Here is a 12,158-nt window from a genome sequence, read left to right as displayed (position 1 = left end):
CATTAATTTGGTTGTAATATCTCCTCAATTTTGTTTGAATTTTGTCAGTTACATTTAAGGAAATAGTGAATAGTTAATCAGATCTTCGATCATTACAATGATAACAGTTCTAGTCTTAAAAACCAAAGAATTAAAAACAGCAGCTCTAGTCTCACAAAATGGCAAATCTTCTTTGTTTCTAAACACTTTAGGTTTAAATATATCCACACTTTAAAGTTGACAAATGTATCTTTTTCCGAAATAACCATTACATTTATCAAAGATATTTTCCCTCAAGTATCTATTATATTTAACAAAGATATTTTTCCCAAAGTTATACTTATATTTAACAAAGACGTTTTGTTCAAAGTTACCAAAGTTTTTTTCATTTCATATGAAATATGGTTGTAATTTTCCTCTTTAATGATAGAATGTTGTGAGTTAACATTATCATGATTTCATGAATTTTGAAATTGTTTTTGTTTATTGTGCAATTCATGATGGCATTTTTTTTTTTTATGGATTTCTAGGTATCTACATTGAAATTGTTAAACAATTCTTTGAATTTCCTTACCCAAGTCCAAGTACTTGAGTGAGTTTTTGATAAACAAAATTGTCCATTGTCTGTGGATTTTTTAGAAATTTTTCATCCTGTAATCTTCTGCTAAACCATTGGACTAGTTTGAACCATTTTGGCGCCGCATATCTTTAGGTGTAGGGATTCAGTTTCTTAAATGAAGGGCCATGTCCCATTCCAAGGACCAGGGGGAGATAATTTACAAAAAAGCAAGGAAAGAAAAGGTTGACATATATACAAACTTCCATAAAGCGTCCCCTGCCTTATAAACAAACTTCCACAAAGCATCCCCTGTTGCAGGTACTGGTAGATTTAAATTGTGCAAAAAAATAAATAGGGTACATAGGAATATACCAGGTTTGAAAAATATTTGAAAAACTTCTTGAAAGGAACAGCAGGATTATTATTTTGATATCAGTAGGCAAGCATCCTGATGCAGATGTGTATATTGCAGTTTGTTAAAACCTTGGGGTATAGGATGGGGTCATAATATAGGATCAAAGACTAATTTGGAATACCAGGTATATACCATTTAAAAGTAAATTTTGTATGCAGATTTTATTTTGTGAACTGGGGTCAAAAACAGCATTAATTTTGTGTTTCAAAATTTTGCAAATTACCACTGCTTTGTTTACATTTTCTTATTGTTAATTTATTTTTAAGAAAAATATTTTTGCGAAAGCAATGAACTCGCAAATTTGCTAAAAATTCATCTACAGCAAAAATTTCCAGATTTACGGTATACCATGTAAATGTACATACATGTATACAGGCAAACTGCAAGGGGAAGGCTGGGGCCACTGTTCTGAAAACAGCATAGCAATTGTGATTCATGTGAGCGTTGTGGCTCAGAGGCTTCTTGTTACCGGTATTGATATTGTATCCAGGTAATCTATACACAAAAGAAGTAATCGTATGTTATCTTAAATAAATGTTTCTTAGAAATATCCAATCCAAACAATGTTCTGAGTTCTGTAATAGTGTATGGATTGTACAATTTTGTGCACTTGGATATAAGACATTCTGTATGCAGTATACTGATCCAACTTGAATCAACTTCAATCTAACTTAATAAAAACAATGTAGGGTTTAGTGTATATGCACCAAGAAATGATTTATTTTTATACTGTGCAATCATCGTTTGAGGGGGATCAATGTAAATTGGTTACTTGGGTCACTGTTACCCATACATCCTCACAAACAAGAACTTTATCAATGTGTGTACATGTATATCTTATTCATTAAATTTTCTGTATATCAGTATATGAATACCCACAAATATGAATTCTTTCAACATTCCTCAAAGTAGTCAAAGAAGGCAAGTTAAAAGGTATATGTAATTAGTGTCTAATCTATAGATGTGTACATTAAAAATTAAAGTTGTAAAATGTACTTCTATTTCTACATGTTTACCTATATTCTCTTACCAGTAATGTATAATTGATATATTAAGTTTTGTATTTCTATTACAGACCATGAATTTGTAACAGTATAGTTGAATCCACACTTTTCAAAAAATATGCCCCTTGGTCGTCTTCTTTGGGGAAAACCAATAGAAGAATCCTCACAGTAGCCTTTATAGTTTTCTGGTTTGTAATTTTGTCATCTAACTCTAAAAATAATGTGCATTTTGTATAATGATCACCCCAAGATGGGGCTACCCATATACGGAAAGAAAAAATTAAACACAGTGGATTTATCAGAGCAGTGTCAAATGTTTAGTAGCTTAAAGAGGAGAAATGTCATTTCTTTCCCATTAGACCTTATGGTTGACCCCTCAAAGGGACATAACTATTGCAAAGTGTGGATTGGACTATATATGTATAACATTTTAGACAATATTAAATCAATTAAACAAATATATGCAAGACCTGAGATTTTTTGTCAATTTTATGCAGGCTATGTTACCTGGGTTGGGAAAGTTTATGCTTTACAAAATGTGAAACATACCAGGTGTTCCCAATACATTTTTACCATACCATTTCCAACCCAAAATTTCCTATTAAAGTTATTAATAGCCCTCCCCCCCCCCCCCATTTTGGGTGGCAATACTTGTAGTTGTCAACTACATCAATTTAAAATTTTGTGCAATTGAGGTATTAAGAGATATTAATCCCAAACAGAGCACATCTTTTTGTGCATTTTATATAGTTTTCTTCTATAAGTGGCCCTGTAGCTCTCTGGTCTGACAATACTTTTTCAGAGAGCTAGAGTTCTGCTGATAGATAATGAAAAGAATTCATATGCTCAGTTAAATTATTTAATAATATTTCATGTATTAATATACAGGCACCTGAAATGTTAACATTGTACAATTACACACACCACTGGTACTTTCCAGTGCTAATTAACTTGGTTCTGAAACTTCTTTTCCCTTGTTAGATAAACTATTGTCAGCAGCACTCTGAGTATCTGTTGTATGTTCACTGTACACAGATCCATCGGTGTCCATAGATGTAACAGATAAGACCGCTGTGTTCGTCAATTCCTGTGTTGGCTCTGATAGTCCGGTTTCTTCATTCTCCACTATGTTGTCTTGGCCTTCTTCATCACACCCCTCCCCCTCCAACACAAGTTCTCCATAGTAGGCTGTGATGGTTTTCAGTTTGTTGTTCAGCATGTTCTGTTCTATTTCCACCTTTCCTCCTGGACCAGCCATTGAGGTCAACTGTAAATTGCATAAAATTTCTTTACACTTCATGCTCAACAAAATAAAACATCAAAAATTTGGGCAGCAAGAATCATGGAATATCATTCAACCTTACCTGTTCAACATTTGCATTTCTTGGTACAAAAAATGCAATGTTGTCTGTAATTTTTCTTGCCACTGAAAATATTGCTGAGGTAAATTATTAAGGAAATGTTAATTTATTTACTTCATAAATACCGTATAAACTTTTTTTGTGACACCTTATCATCCCGAGATAGTCATTGACTCTTTATTAGCGACACAAAATTTTCACGAATTGTGGTCATTGCTCTATATAATATTAATGAATTCTATAATATGCCAGAATGAAATTTTCGCGAGCATACCATCTCGCGTAATTACGCGAAAATAAAGTTCTCGCGAATAAAAAGTGATTTACAGTACTGTATAAACATTTGTGAGGGAAAAAATAATAAAGAAACATTTTTAATCAAGAAAACATTTTTCACATTTTCAAATGGATTCTCCCCCCCCATTCTCTCTCTCTTCATACAAAACTATTTGTATCCAAAAAAAAAATCAGAAAAGGATATGATTTCAGTTCTATCATGGTCTCTAGGTCAAACACGTCTGCCCCTAAATACTCTGGTCCTCCCCAGGGCGGGCTCAAAAACACCACATCAGCTCTGAGGTTTGGGGCCACGTGGAAGTAGTCCCCTATGATGAACTCTATCCTGTCATCCACACCATAAACCCTGGCGTTGTGCTGGGCAAGGGCCACTCGGTCTGGGTCAATGTCTATTGCTATTACTAAAATAAAAAAAATTACTTCAACTTTTTTATCCAAATGAAAATGGATCTTTTTACATGTGTATATCCAGGTACTATTGAATTTTTGCAGAATTTAGTGCAGTTATTTTAAAAATTTACTGGTCAGTTTACCTCTTTCACAAGTAAATGCAAACTGTATGGCATTCCCTCCCACTCCACAGAAAGCATCTACTATGACATCACAGCGGCATCTCTCTGCTATATGTTCTGCTATCTTCTCTGGTGTCACGGAGAACCAACCCTCTATAAAGGAAAGGTTCCAGGTTAAAAAGATACAATGAAAATAATAAAGAATACAATATACACTTGAAACACTTACATATGTAACAGCAGCTGGTAAAATTAAAATAGACAAAGAAACTCTTTTCTATACATGGGATAAAATATTTTACTTACCTCTATCCAGCTTAATTCCTTCATCAAATCTAGAGAACAGCCTGTATCTCTGAGCCCAGTACTTCCTCAAATCCTCACTGTTGGCCACCTCTGGAGGCATTTTCACCTTCCCTTTTTTCTTCCTCTTTTTTTTCCTTCCATTGCCACTTGCTTTTGATGCATCAACATTTTCACATGCATCAGGTACCTCTGTTGTAGACAAATCATCCTTTTCTATAGGAAAGTCCAGAGGTGCCTCGTTTTGATCCACATTCTGTTCAGTATTTGAGGAATTTTCCATTGGAATTTCCTGTGAAGATGAGGAAGAATCGGAGCTATAATTATCCATTACATCATCAGGCATGACCCCTAAATCACCCTCTGTCTCATCTTCAGCCAATGATTTCCCTTCTTTGTCCAGGAAAAGTTTCACTTTATTCAGTGTTTTACTTTTTGTGAATGTTAACTTTTCACCTCTCTCATCGTACCAGAAATGTTTTGGCTGCTTTCCTTTGTCCATTTTCTTGCTTTTCCTGTAAGCCTTTTTATCTTTGTATGTGATCTTTTCTACAGTCATTTTGGGAGTTTTTGCTGACCTGATAAATTAAGAAAAAAAAATGAATTGAAAAAGTGGTGCCATGATACCGTGCATCTACTTGTTGATCTTTCAAGGTCCTACAACTCTTTCACAACATTTTTATTCCATGCCTATTTATGAGATGTAAAAACCGGAAAGCAATTCAATAATTACTTGGCCATGTCAGAAGACGGCTGCAGACTTGGAGACTCACCTTCCAGTTTCATCTTTACTGTTTTCTGGTAATGCAAATCCCATGAATTTTAATCCCTCTCTGCCATCCTCTTCAAATTCAATGGAATCATCCAGGGCATGACTGTTGATGAAAAGATTACAATACTACAATAGTTGTTATATTCCACTAGTTACCAAGCAATCGAGAATTGTGATTACCAGAAATGATCAGCAGCATTGAATTCATTAACTCCCTTAGATTTTGTGAAGTTTATCACTGCATGCATGCTTTCAATTTTTATTTAATAATAATTCAAGTCAATACTTCATGTAATTTGAATGCTCTTTTGGGATTTCTATTAGATAAGCTTTACAATACATGTAAGTTGCCTCATTTTCTATTACATTATAAGTCTTCATTAACTACCTTTGTGGGATTTTTCTGGGCTTATCATCAGGAGGATCCCCTCCTCCATCTCCAGTCCCACCTGACACAGTTCCTTGTGAAGACTGGCTGTTAGAGACTCCAGAGTGACTGCCTACACCTACAGTAAAATAATATCTATAGTTCAAACAGTATCTTTACAATGGTCAACAAAACTACATGTACCTGGACAGCTTATTGATAAATCTATTCTATTTAAGTAAAACCCAATTTGCTTCTCTATAGCTTAATGCTCTTTATTTAATTAGCTCAATTTAGAAAAGTATTCTTGTCTTACTTGACACACTCTGCCCTCCAGACTGCTGTGTCTTCCTGTGGCCTGCTTTCCTCTTCTTCCCTTCTCCAGATCCGTCTACCTCTTCATCTTCTTCAGTCACCTCCACATTATCAACAGACACTTCTCCATCTTTCACTGGCTGCTGTGTCTTACTGTGCCCTGCTTTCCTCTTCTTCCCTTCTCCAGACCCATCTACCTCCTCATCTTCTTCAGTCACCTCCACATTATCAACAGACACTTCTCCATCCTTCACTGGCTGCTGTGTCTTCCTGTGGCCTGCTTTCCTCTTCTTCCCTTCTCCAGACTCATCTTCATCTTCCTCAGCCACTTCCTCATTATCAACAGGCACTCCTCCATCCTCCACTGGCAGATCCTCACATAAATCATCACCTGACCTTGTCTGAATTATGACCTGATCTTCTGCAAGGGATTCAATGTCTTGATCCTTATGAACACTAAGCTTGTTAAATTCTGTAAGGAACTGATTGTAGTAAAACCAATACAACTCTGTGTAATGTTCATTCCAAAGCTCCTGCCAAGCTACATCATAATTTTCCACTTCATAATTTTCATCCTGTGATAACTCACTCCCATCATTCCAACAATTTATCCCAGAATTCTCTTCACCAACATTAGGTACAGCCTCACTTTCATTTTGATGAGAAGGTCCACAAGATGAGTAGCTATGCATCAAATTCACCATCTCTGTCTGTTGATTGGCAATGTTTTCTGTGACTGAAGTTGAATGATCTAAGTTATGGCTCCCTATTTCTGTCTCGGTTCTCTCTTTCATAACATTTTCAATGGCAGTATTATACGACTCCTGATATCTGTTAGCACTTTTGGACAAAACATATGAGGGGCTTCCAGGGTTTGAAATGTCCCCTTCATTCTTTACACACGATTCTTCAGTTTCATCATTATTAACTTCAGTACCAGAATATTCAACACTATCATTATCTTTTGAAGTTAATACAACAGGTTCATTCTCTTCTAACTCTTCCTTTTCTTTCACTGCATTCTCTCCTTGCTCATTCTCCTCCCCGCCAACTTCTACCTCCGCAATGCAGGGGACTCCTAGGTACATTCCAGAATCAATCTGTTCTGGATATTTATTTACCCATCCCTCCCATACTAAATATTCTCCATACTGTTCCCAGTAGCTGTGCCAGGCTGGCTCAAATTCCAGTTCTCTGTAGCCTGTTATATCTCCAATATCAACAAAGGAATTGGTGTAATTCGTTGCGGAGGATTTCTTCTTTCTTTTGCTCTGCTTTTTTCTTTTCCGTCCATGTGATTTTTTTTTCTTTGGCTTGTAAAAAAAAAACGACATGAAGATTAGATATTACAATGTGTCTATTTATAGATTATCATATAAAAGTAATTAATTTTGTTTCAAATTTACTAAAAAGGCAACATACTAGCTTTTGTATACAGTTCATTGAAATTTGAAGTGCAATACATGTATGTTTTTTATTTCTTCAAATAAAATCTATAAAAAAAAATACCTTTGTAGGAACTTCTTTTGCACCAAAAGAAGTTGGTAGACCAAGAGCTGCCATAAGGGCTGCCTCTTCATCTAAACATTCCTTTTCCTCAGACTCTTCAGCTCTGTCATCTTGATTGTCATCTTCATCCTCTCCACCTCCCTCATCCTCTTTCTCAGAACTGGTTATGTTGTCATTGCTATTCCCATCACTTTCCTCATCACTAGAATCTTCATATTCAGCTTTGTATCCTAATCTGCATAAAGCTCTATCACTGCAAATATAAGTAAAATGTTACCAAAGATATGCTTAACAGTGATCTAAATTCCTGGTAAAATGTTCCCTAGAAATCGCAAATTTTTAATGGCCTGAATCAACTTTTACCCATTAAAAGTGGAAAAATAGAATAAAAGTAGAGCGTTATAGTTTCATTTCATGTTATGTCCATTTATTGTCTTGTAATGAAACTACATCTATGCAAAGGTATTCAATCCTGCATTAAAAATACTTCTGTTTACACATAGATGCATTCTAGTGAACTATGACATCCGAATATGTTTGTAAGTGAGTCGTGGCTCACTTGTCTTCCATCTTTCCAAGTGCTTGAATTTGTAGGGTTATACAGGCTTGTCATTGCTTAACTTGCCTGAAATAGAGTGAGATTCTACTGCATCACTAGAAAAGTGAACTCACTGGTGAGGCAATATAAGTTCCTAGTGTATAGTTTGCTACATCTTCACAATGTGGGAAGCTTTAACCCAAAGCTTAGCATAAGAACTCTCCGAGTGTCTGGGGCCTTCCAGTGTCTTAAACTGTGGCAACCAATTCCTTCTATGGACACTAGAGTTTCCTGACACAGGTCTGGGACCTATTCAGTATCCAGGGAAAAGCTACAAACACAGTCTCTCTCTAAGTTTTATGTACATTTAGCCCTATGAGGTAAATGAAGGACCCTTACCTGATGGATGCTCTGGTACAATGACAAGTCACCATTCCAGTATCTCTGTCATGAAGGTAAAGCTCAAGGTCTGCTATATGACTCCAGTTGTAACACATCTAAAAAGAATTAAGCATTTAAGTCAACAATTTCTTATTAACAAATTTTAATTTAAAAAACACCTAAAAACTGAATAGCTTGTGATATTTAACTTTTTTTGGAAACGTAATATTTCCGAGTTTAATTTCAAAATGATCATATTCTCTAACTTGAAGAAATTTTTCAAAAAAAAGAATTAATACATTGGGGGGTCTTTTTTCTCACAGATAACTGATGTTACATGGATTTCAACAACCTCATTTAAGTCAGCATTTCATAAATTCTATGCTCATGCCCTTGTTAACAAAAATAATCTTTCATTGGGTAGTATTTTGCATGACTTGTTTCATACTAATTGTTAGGCTTTTGTTATTTCATTATATTTGATTACGGTATGTTCTTTCAACTTGATCAATTTATAGGTCCATGTAAGGTGTGTCAACAGGGGATGCTTACTTCTTCTAGGCAACTGATCCCAACTCTGGTATTTCTGGGAGACCATGTTAATGTTTACTGTAGATTCCTTATTCTACACGAGGAATTACTTATCGCATAATTTTGTGAGAAAATTCACTCACAAAATAGAAGTATTCACTTTTATTTTTATGGTGCCGGAATTCATGTTAATTCTCTTTAACAATCGTCCATTCACGCTGAAGAGCCATCTTGTGATAATAAGTATTCTCAAAAAATAAGGAATCTACAATATGTCGTGTTCACAGATTTGTTTTTCTTTTTAGGTGTCCATACAACTATAATGCGTTGGGAAGTGGATAAAACATACAGATTGGTTAAAGAATGTGTCTAAAATTAGGGAGTGAAAGGTAGTAGGTTGATCAAAGCTGGAAATTATGAAAAGTGGGGAAAAATTCCCCAACAGTGCGCAAAAAATAGAACATTTTTTTTGCATTATGAGATATAGCGTTATGGTCAAACAAAGACTAATATATAAAACCATAACAGCAAAACTGAAGTGTTATGGATTTATATATTAGTCACTGACCATATAAAACCATAGAGCCTGAAAGCTACAGTAACCCCCAACACACGTGCACGCCTGTCTATTGATTCCATCGCATTCATTATTGAATTGCTTTTACAGAACGATCGACTGCATGATATGCCACTAAAGTTTAATGTTTAAAACGGAATGGTAATTATAATTCACTACCTTTCAGGATTAGAGAACGACAACAAAGCCGTTTCAAAGCGTGTTTCACGCCGTTTTTTTTTTCTGAAAGTGAAAGTAGAGATGACAATCTCGCCTCCAATGCCAAGAGAGTTAAAAAAAAAATGAATTAAAAAAAATCCTATGTCGGATGATCCCGTACAAAATCCAAACTCGGTACACTTATCTGCTTATACTCTGATTTTCGTTTAGGATTTTATATTTATTTTTTAAGTAATTTATCGGAACTTAATTACTTCACCAGGTGCAGATCCAGGATTTTTCCCGGGGGGGGGGGGGGGGGGGGCAGTTAAAAAAAATAGGAAAAGGTAGCCTACCCATGGGTATTCCTACTACTAGTACCAGACTGTTGGAAGACCACAAACGAATTTTCAAATCGCACAACGGATTTTGTAAACAGTACAAACGAATTTCTAAATTGTTCAAATGATTTTTAAATTAATTTGTTCAAACGTATTTCTAAATCGTTCAAACGCTATTTTAAATGGTACAAACGATTTACTTCTAAATAGTAGATACGAATTTCAAGTAGTGCTTACGAATTTTTAAAAGGTATATACTAATTTTTTAATTCGTACGAACGATTTTATTTTTTGCCCCCCCCCCCCCTACAGAATGAATGTTTTGTTTTTCTTGATATTATATAAAAATAATCCATCATGGTCATTCATTTGTGATTACTACATTGTTTTCAATATGTTTTATAAGTACATCAAAAATTGAGATATTGGTAATTCAGATTACCAATAACGGATTACATAAGAATTTAAACTTCACTCTCTGTTTTGTTGTCCAAATTATTGGTAAGGTACCTTAATTTTTTGAGAGGAAACTTTTTAGAGTACCTATACTTCAATGACAAATTCTTGGGAAAAATTATATATTTTTAGGAACGTACGTGTCGTCTGACCTTAACTTCTTCAATCGTCGCCAATTGCAAGAGGAGGGGACTGGTTTCAATCAGACTAAAATACACTGTAACTTCACATGATTTGCAACAAAAAAGGTATTGAGCAATAGATTTTATTTTACACCATAAAACATAAATAAAACAGCACCGATATCAATGGATTAAAATATATGTAAGAGTTCTTGTGATCAGCTTTGGTCAGTTGGTGCCACTTTTCCTGAAAATGAAGAAAGTCTGTGTTGTGCATTATTCTTTACGGTAGATGACAGACTTCGGATTTTCTCTGGGGCTTTCTTAGGAGCGGGCATTGTTGAATTTACACAAATTGTTTGTTCTCTACGTAATTTACGTTTCACTCTTTCTTCACAATTATCTTCTCCATTGACTAAAATCTCTATGATTTTGCTTTCCTCTAGACTGGTTTCGAACCGCCATGCTTTATCTGTGACATTGTTCTTCTTCTTTCGAAGATGTCTAATTAATATTGATGAGTGAGCACCACTATCAATCAATTCACGTTTTCTTTTCTTCAACTTTTCCATCCTTTCCCTTATTTTTGCTTCCGATCGTGTGTATTCTTTGCTGAAGAGATCAAAGTCCCTTTCATACTGGCGAATCTCCTTCTGACATTGCCAGGACAGTTTACGGTGAATTCCGTAATACTGGGAACGTTTGGGTAAGGCCTTTATTTTCTCGAAAAGAATTTCACTGTCCACTGATCTACCATCAGAATATACTTCCGGACCTATATCACCATCCATGTTCAAAGAAATCAGCGAACTGATTGGGAAACTTCAAGTGTTTCCAACTTTTATATCAACTTTTGAATCTTTGCATAATGTATGAGAATTAACTCGTATTTTAATAACCTTGTCATTCGTCTGTTTGATTGATAAGGTGATAAGCTCATTCTCAAATTAACGCGAAATCTTTAAAATCAAACATTGCCGTATTTTTTAAAAATTGTTCTTAGTCTACGACTGAATGCCTTTGTCGGTGTTTGGATACACATTTAGACCGCTTATCTAAATGTTTTGGAAATGCGATAAAAAAAGAAAGTCACAGAGAGTCTGTTAGGTAATTTGTCACTCCAGGGAGAATTTAACAGCCTGGCCAAAAACAGCCCTGACTGAATGAAGACAAATTAGAAAGGTTGTTAGCCTTTTTTGAAACTGCAAGGGGGATAAGCTCCCTCACTAAGTGATTTCTGTCGCTGCAAGATACAATAAATGGCACAGAAATCGACATTTTACTCTGTGTCCACTTTATTTCTTGTTAAAAGTCACCGGTTTCTTTATTAGTTTTAAAATCGTACTGAAAGGATTTATTAAACTGCAAGATTTTTAGCCAGACACTCCAATTTAATTAATGATCTATCAATTTGCTTCATTTGCTTTGGGATTAAAGAAAATGTATAATTAGGAAATTTAATTGAAAAGACACGTGTTTTTCGAATTGTAAAATATTATGATAGACGACTTTCTTTGACTGCGAAATAAGTAAATTATGACTATTTTCTTATTTCATAGCAATGAATCTCAATGTTTCTAAACGATAACTTGAGAGATATTTGAAGTTTTTTTTTAACTCTCAGTCAGTGAACTGATAAAATTTTACAAATAGGCACATTGGTGAGGGGATGAAATTAAGG

At 34.9% G+C, this 12,158-nt stretch overlaps 1 protein-coding gene across 1 annotated transcript; it reads right to left on the bottom strand.

Moving 5' to 3' along the window:
* Nucleotides 1–2,776: 2,776 nt before the first annotated feature.
* On the bottom strand, nt 2,777–9,638 carry LOC134268920 (trimethylguanosine synthase-like). The gene is made up of 12 exons (XM_062751155.1): nt 9,580–9,638; nt 8,331–8,428; nt 7,394–7,646; nt 6,214–7,197; nt 5,886–5,985; nt 5,591–5,708; nt 5,204–5,305; nt 4,434–5,008; nt 4,149–4,280; nt 3,800–4,016; nt 3,322–3,400; nt 2,777–3,224 (listed from the first exon to the last, which is right to left on the bottom strand). Exons 2-12 carry the CDS (start codon nt 8,426–8,428, stop codon nt 2,904–2,906), a joined length of 2,979 nt encoding a protein of 992 aa, XP_062607139.1. The 5' UTR covers nt 9,580–9,638; the 3' UTR covers nt 2,777–2,903.
* Between the last annotated feature and the right edge of the window lie 2,520 nt (nt 9,639–12,158).

The sequence above is a fragment of the Saccostrea cucullata genome, unplaced genomic scaffold (genome assembly GCF_032062105.1).
Source record: "Saccostrea cucullata isolate Sc308-1 unplaced genomic scaffold, CSIRO_AGI_Scuc_v1 ctg1198, whole genome shotgun sequence".
Lineage (NCBI taxonomy): Eukaryota > Metazoa > Mollusca > Bivalvia > Ostreida > Ostreidae > Saccostrea > Saccostrea cuccullata.
The sequence above is the reverse complement of the archived record's forward strand: the minus strand, read 5'-3'. Positions and strand labels throughout refer to the sequence as shown.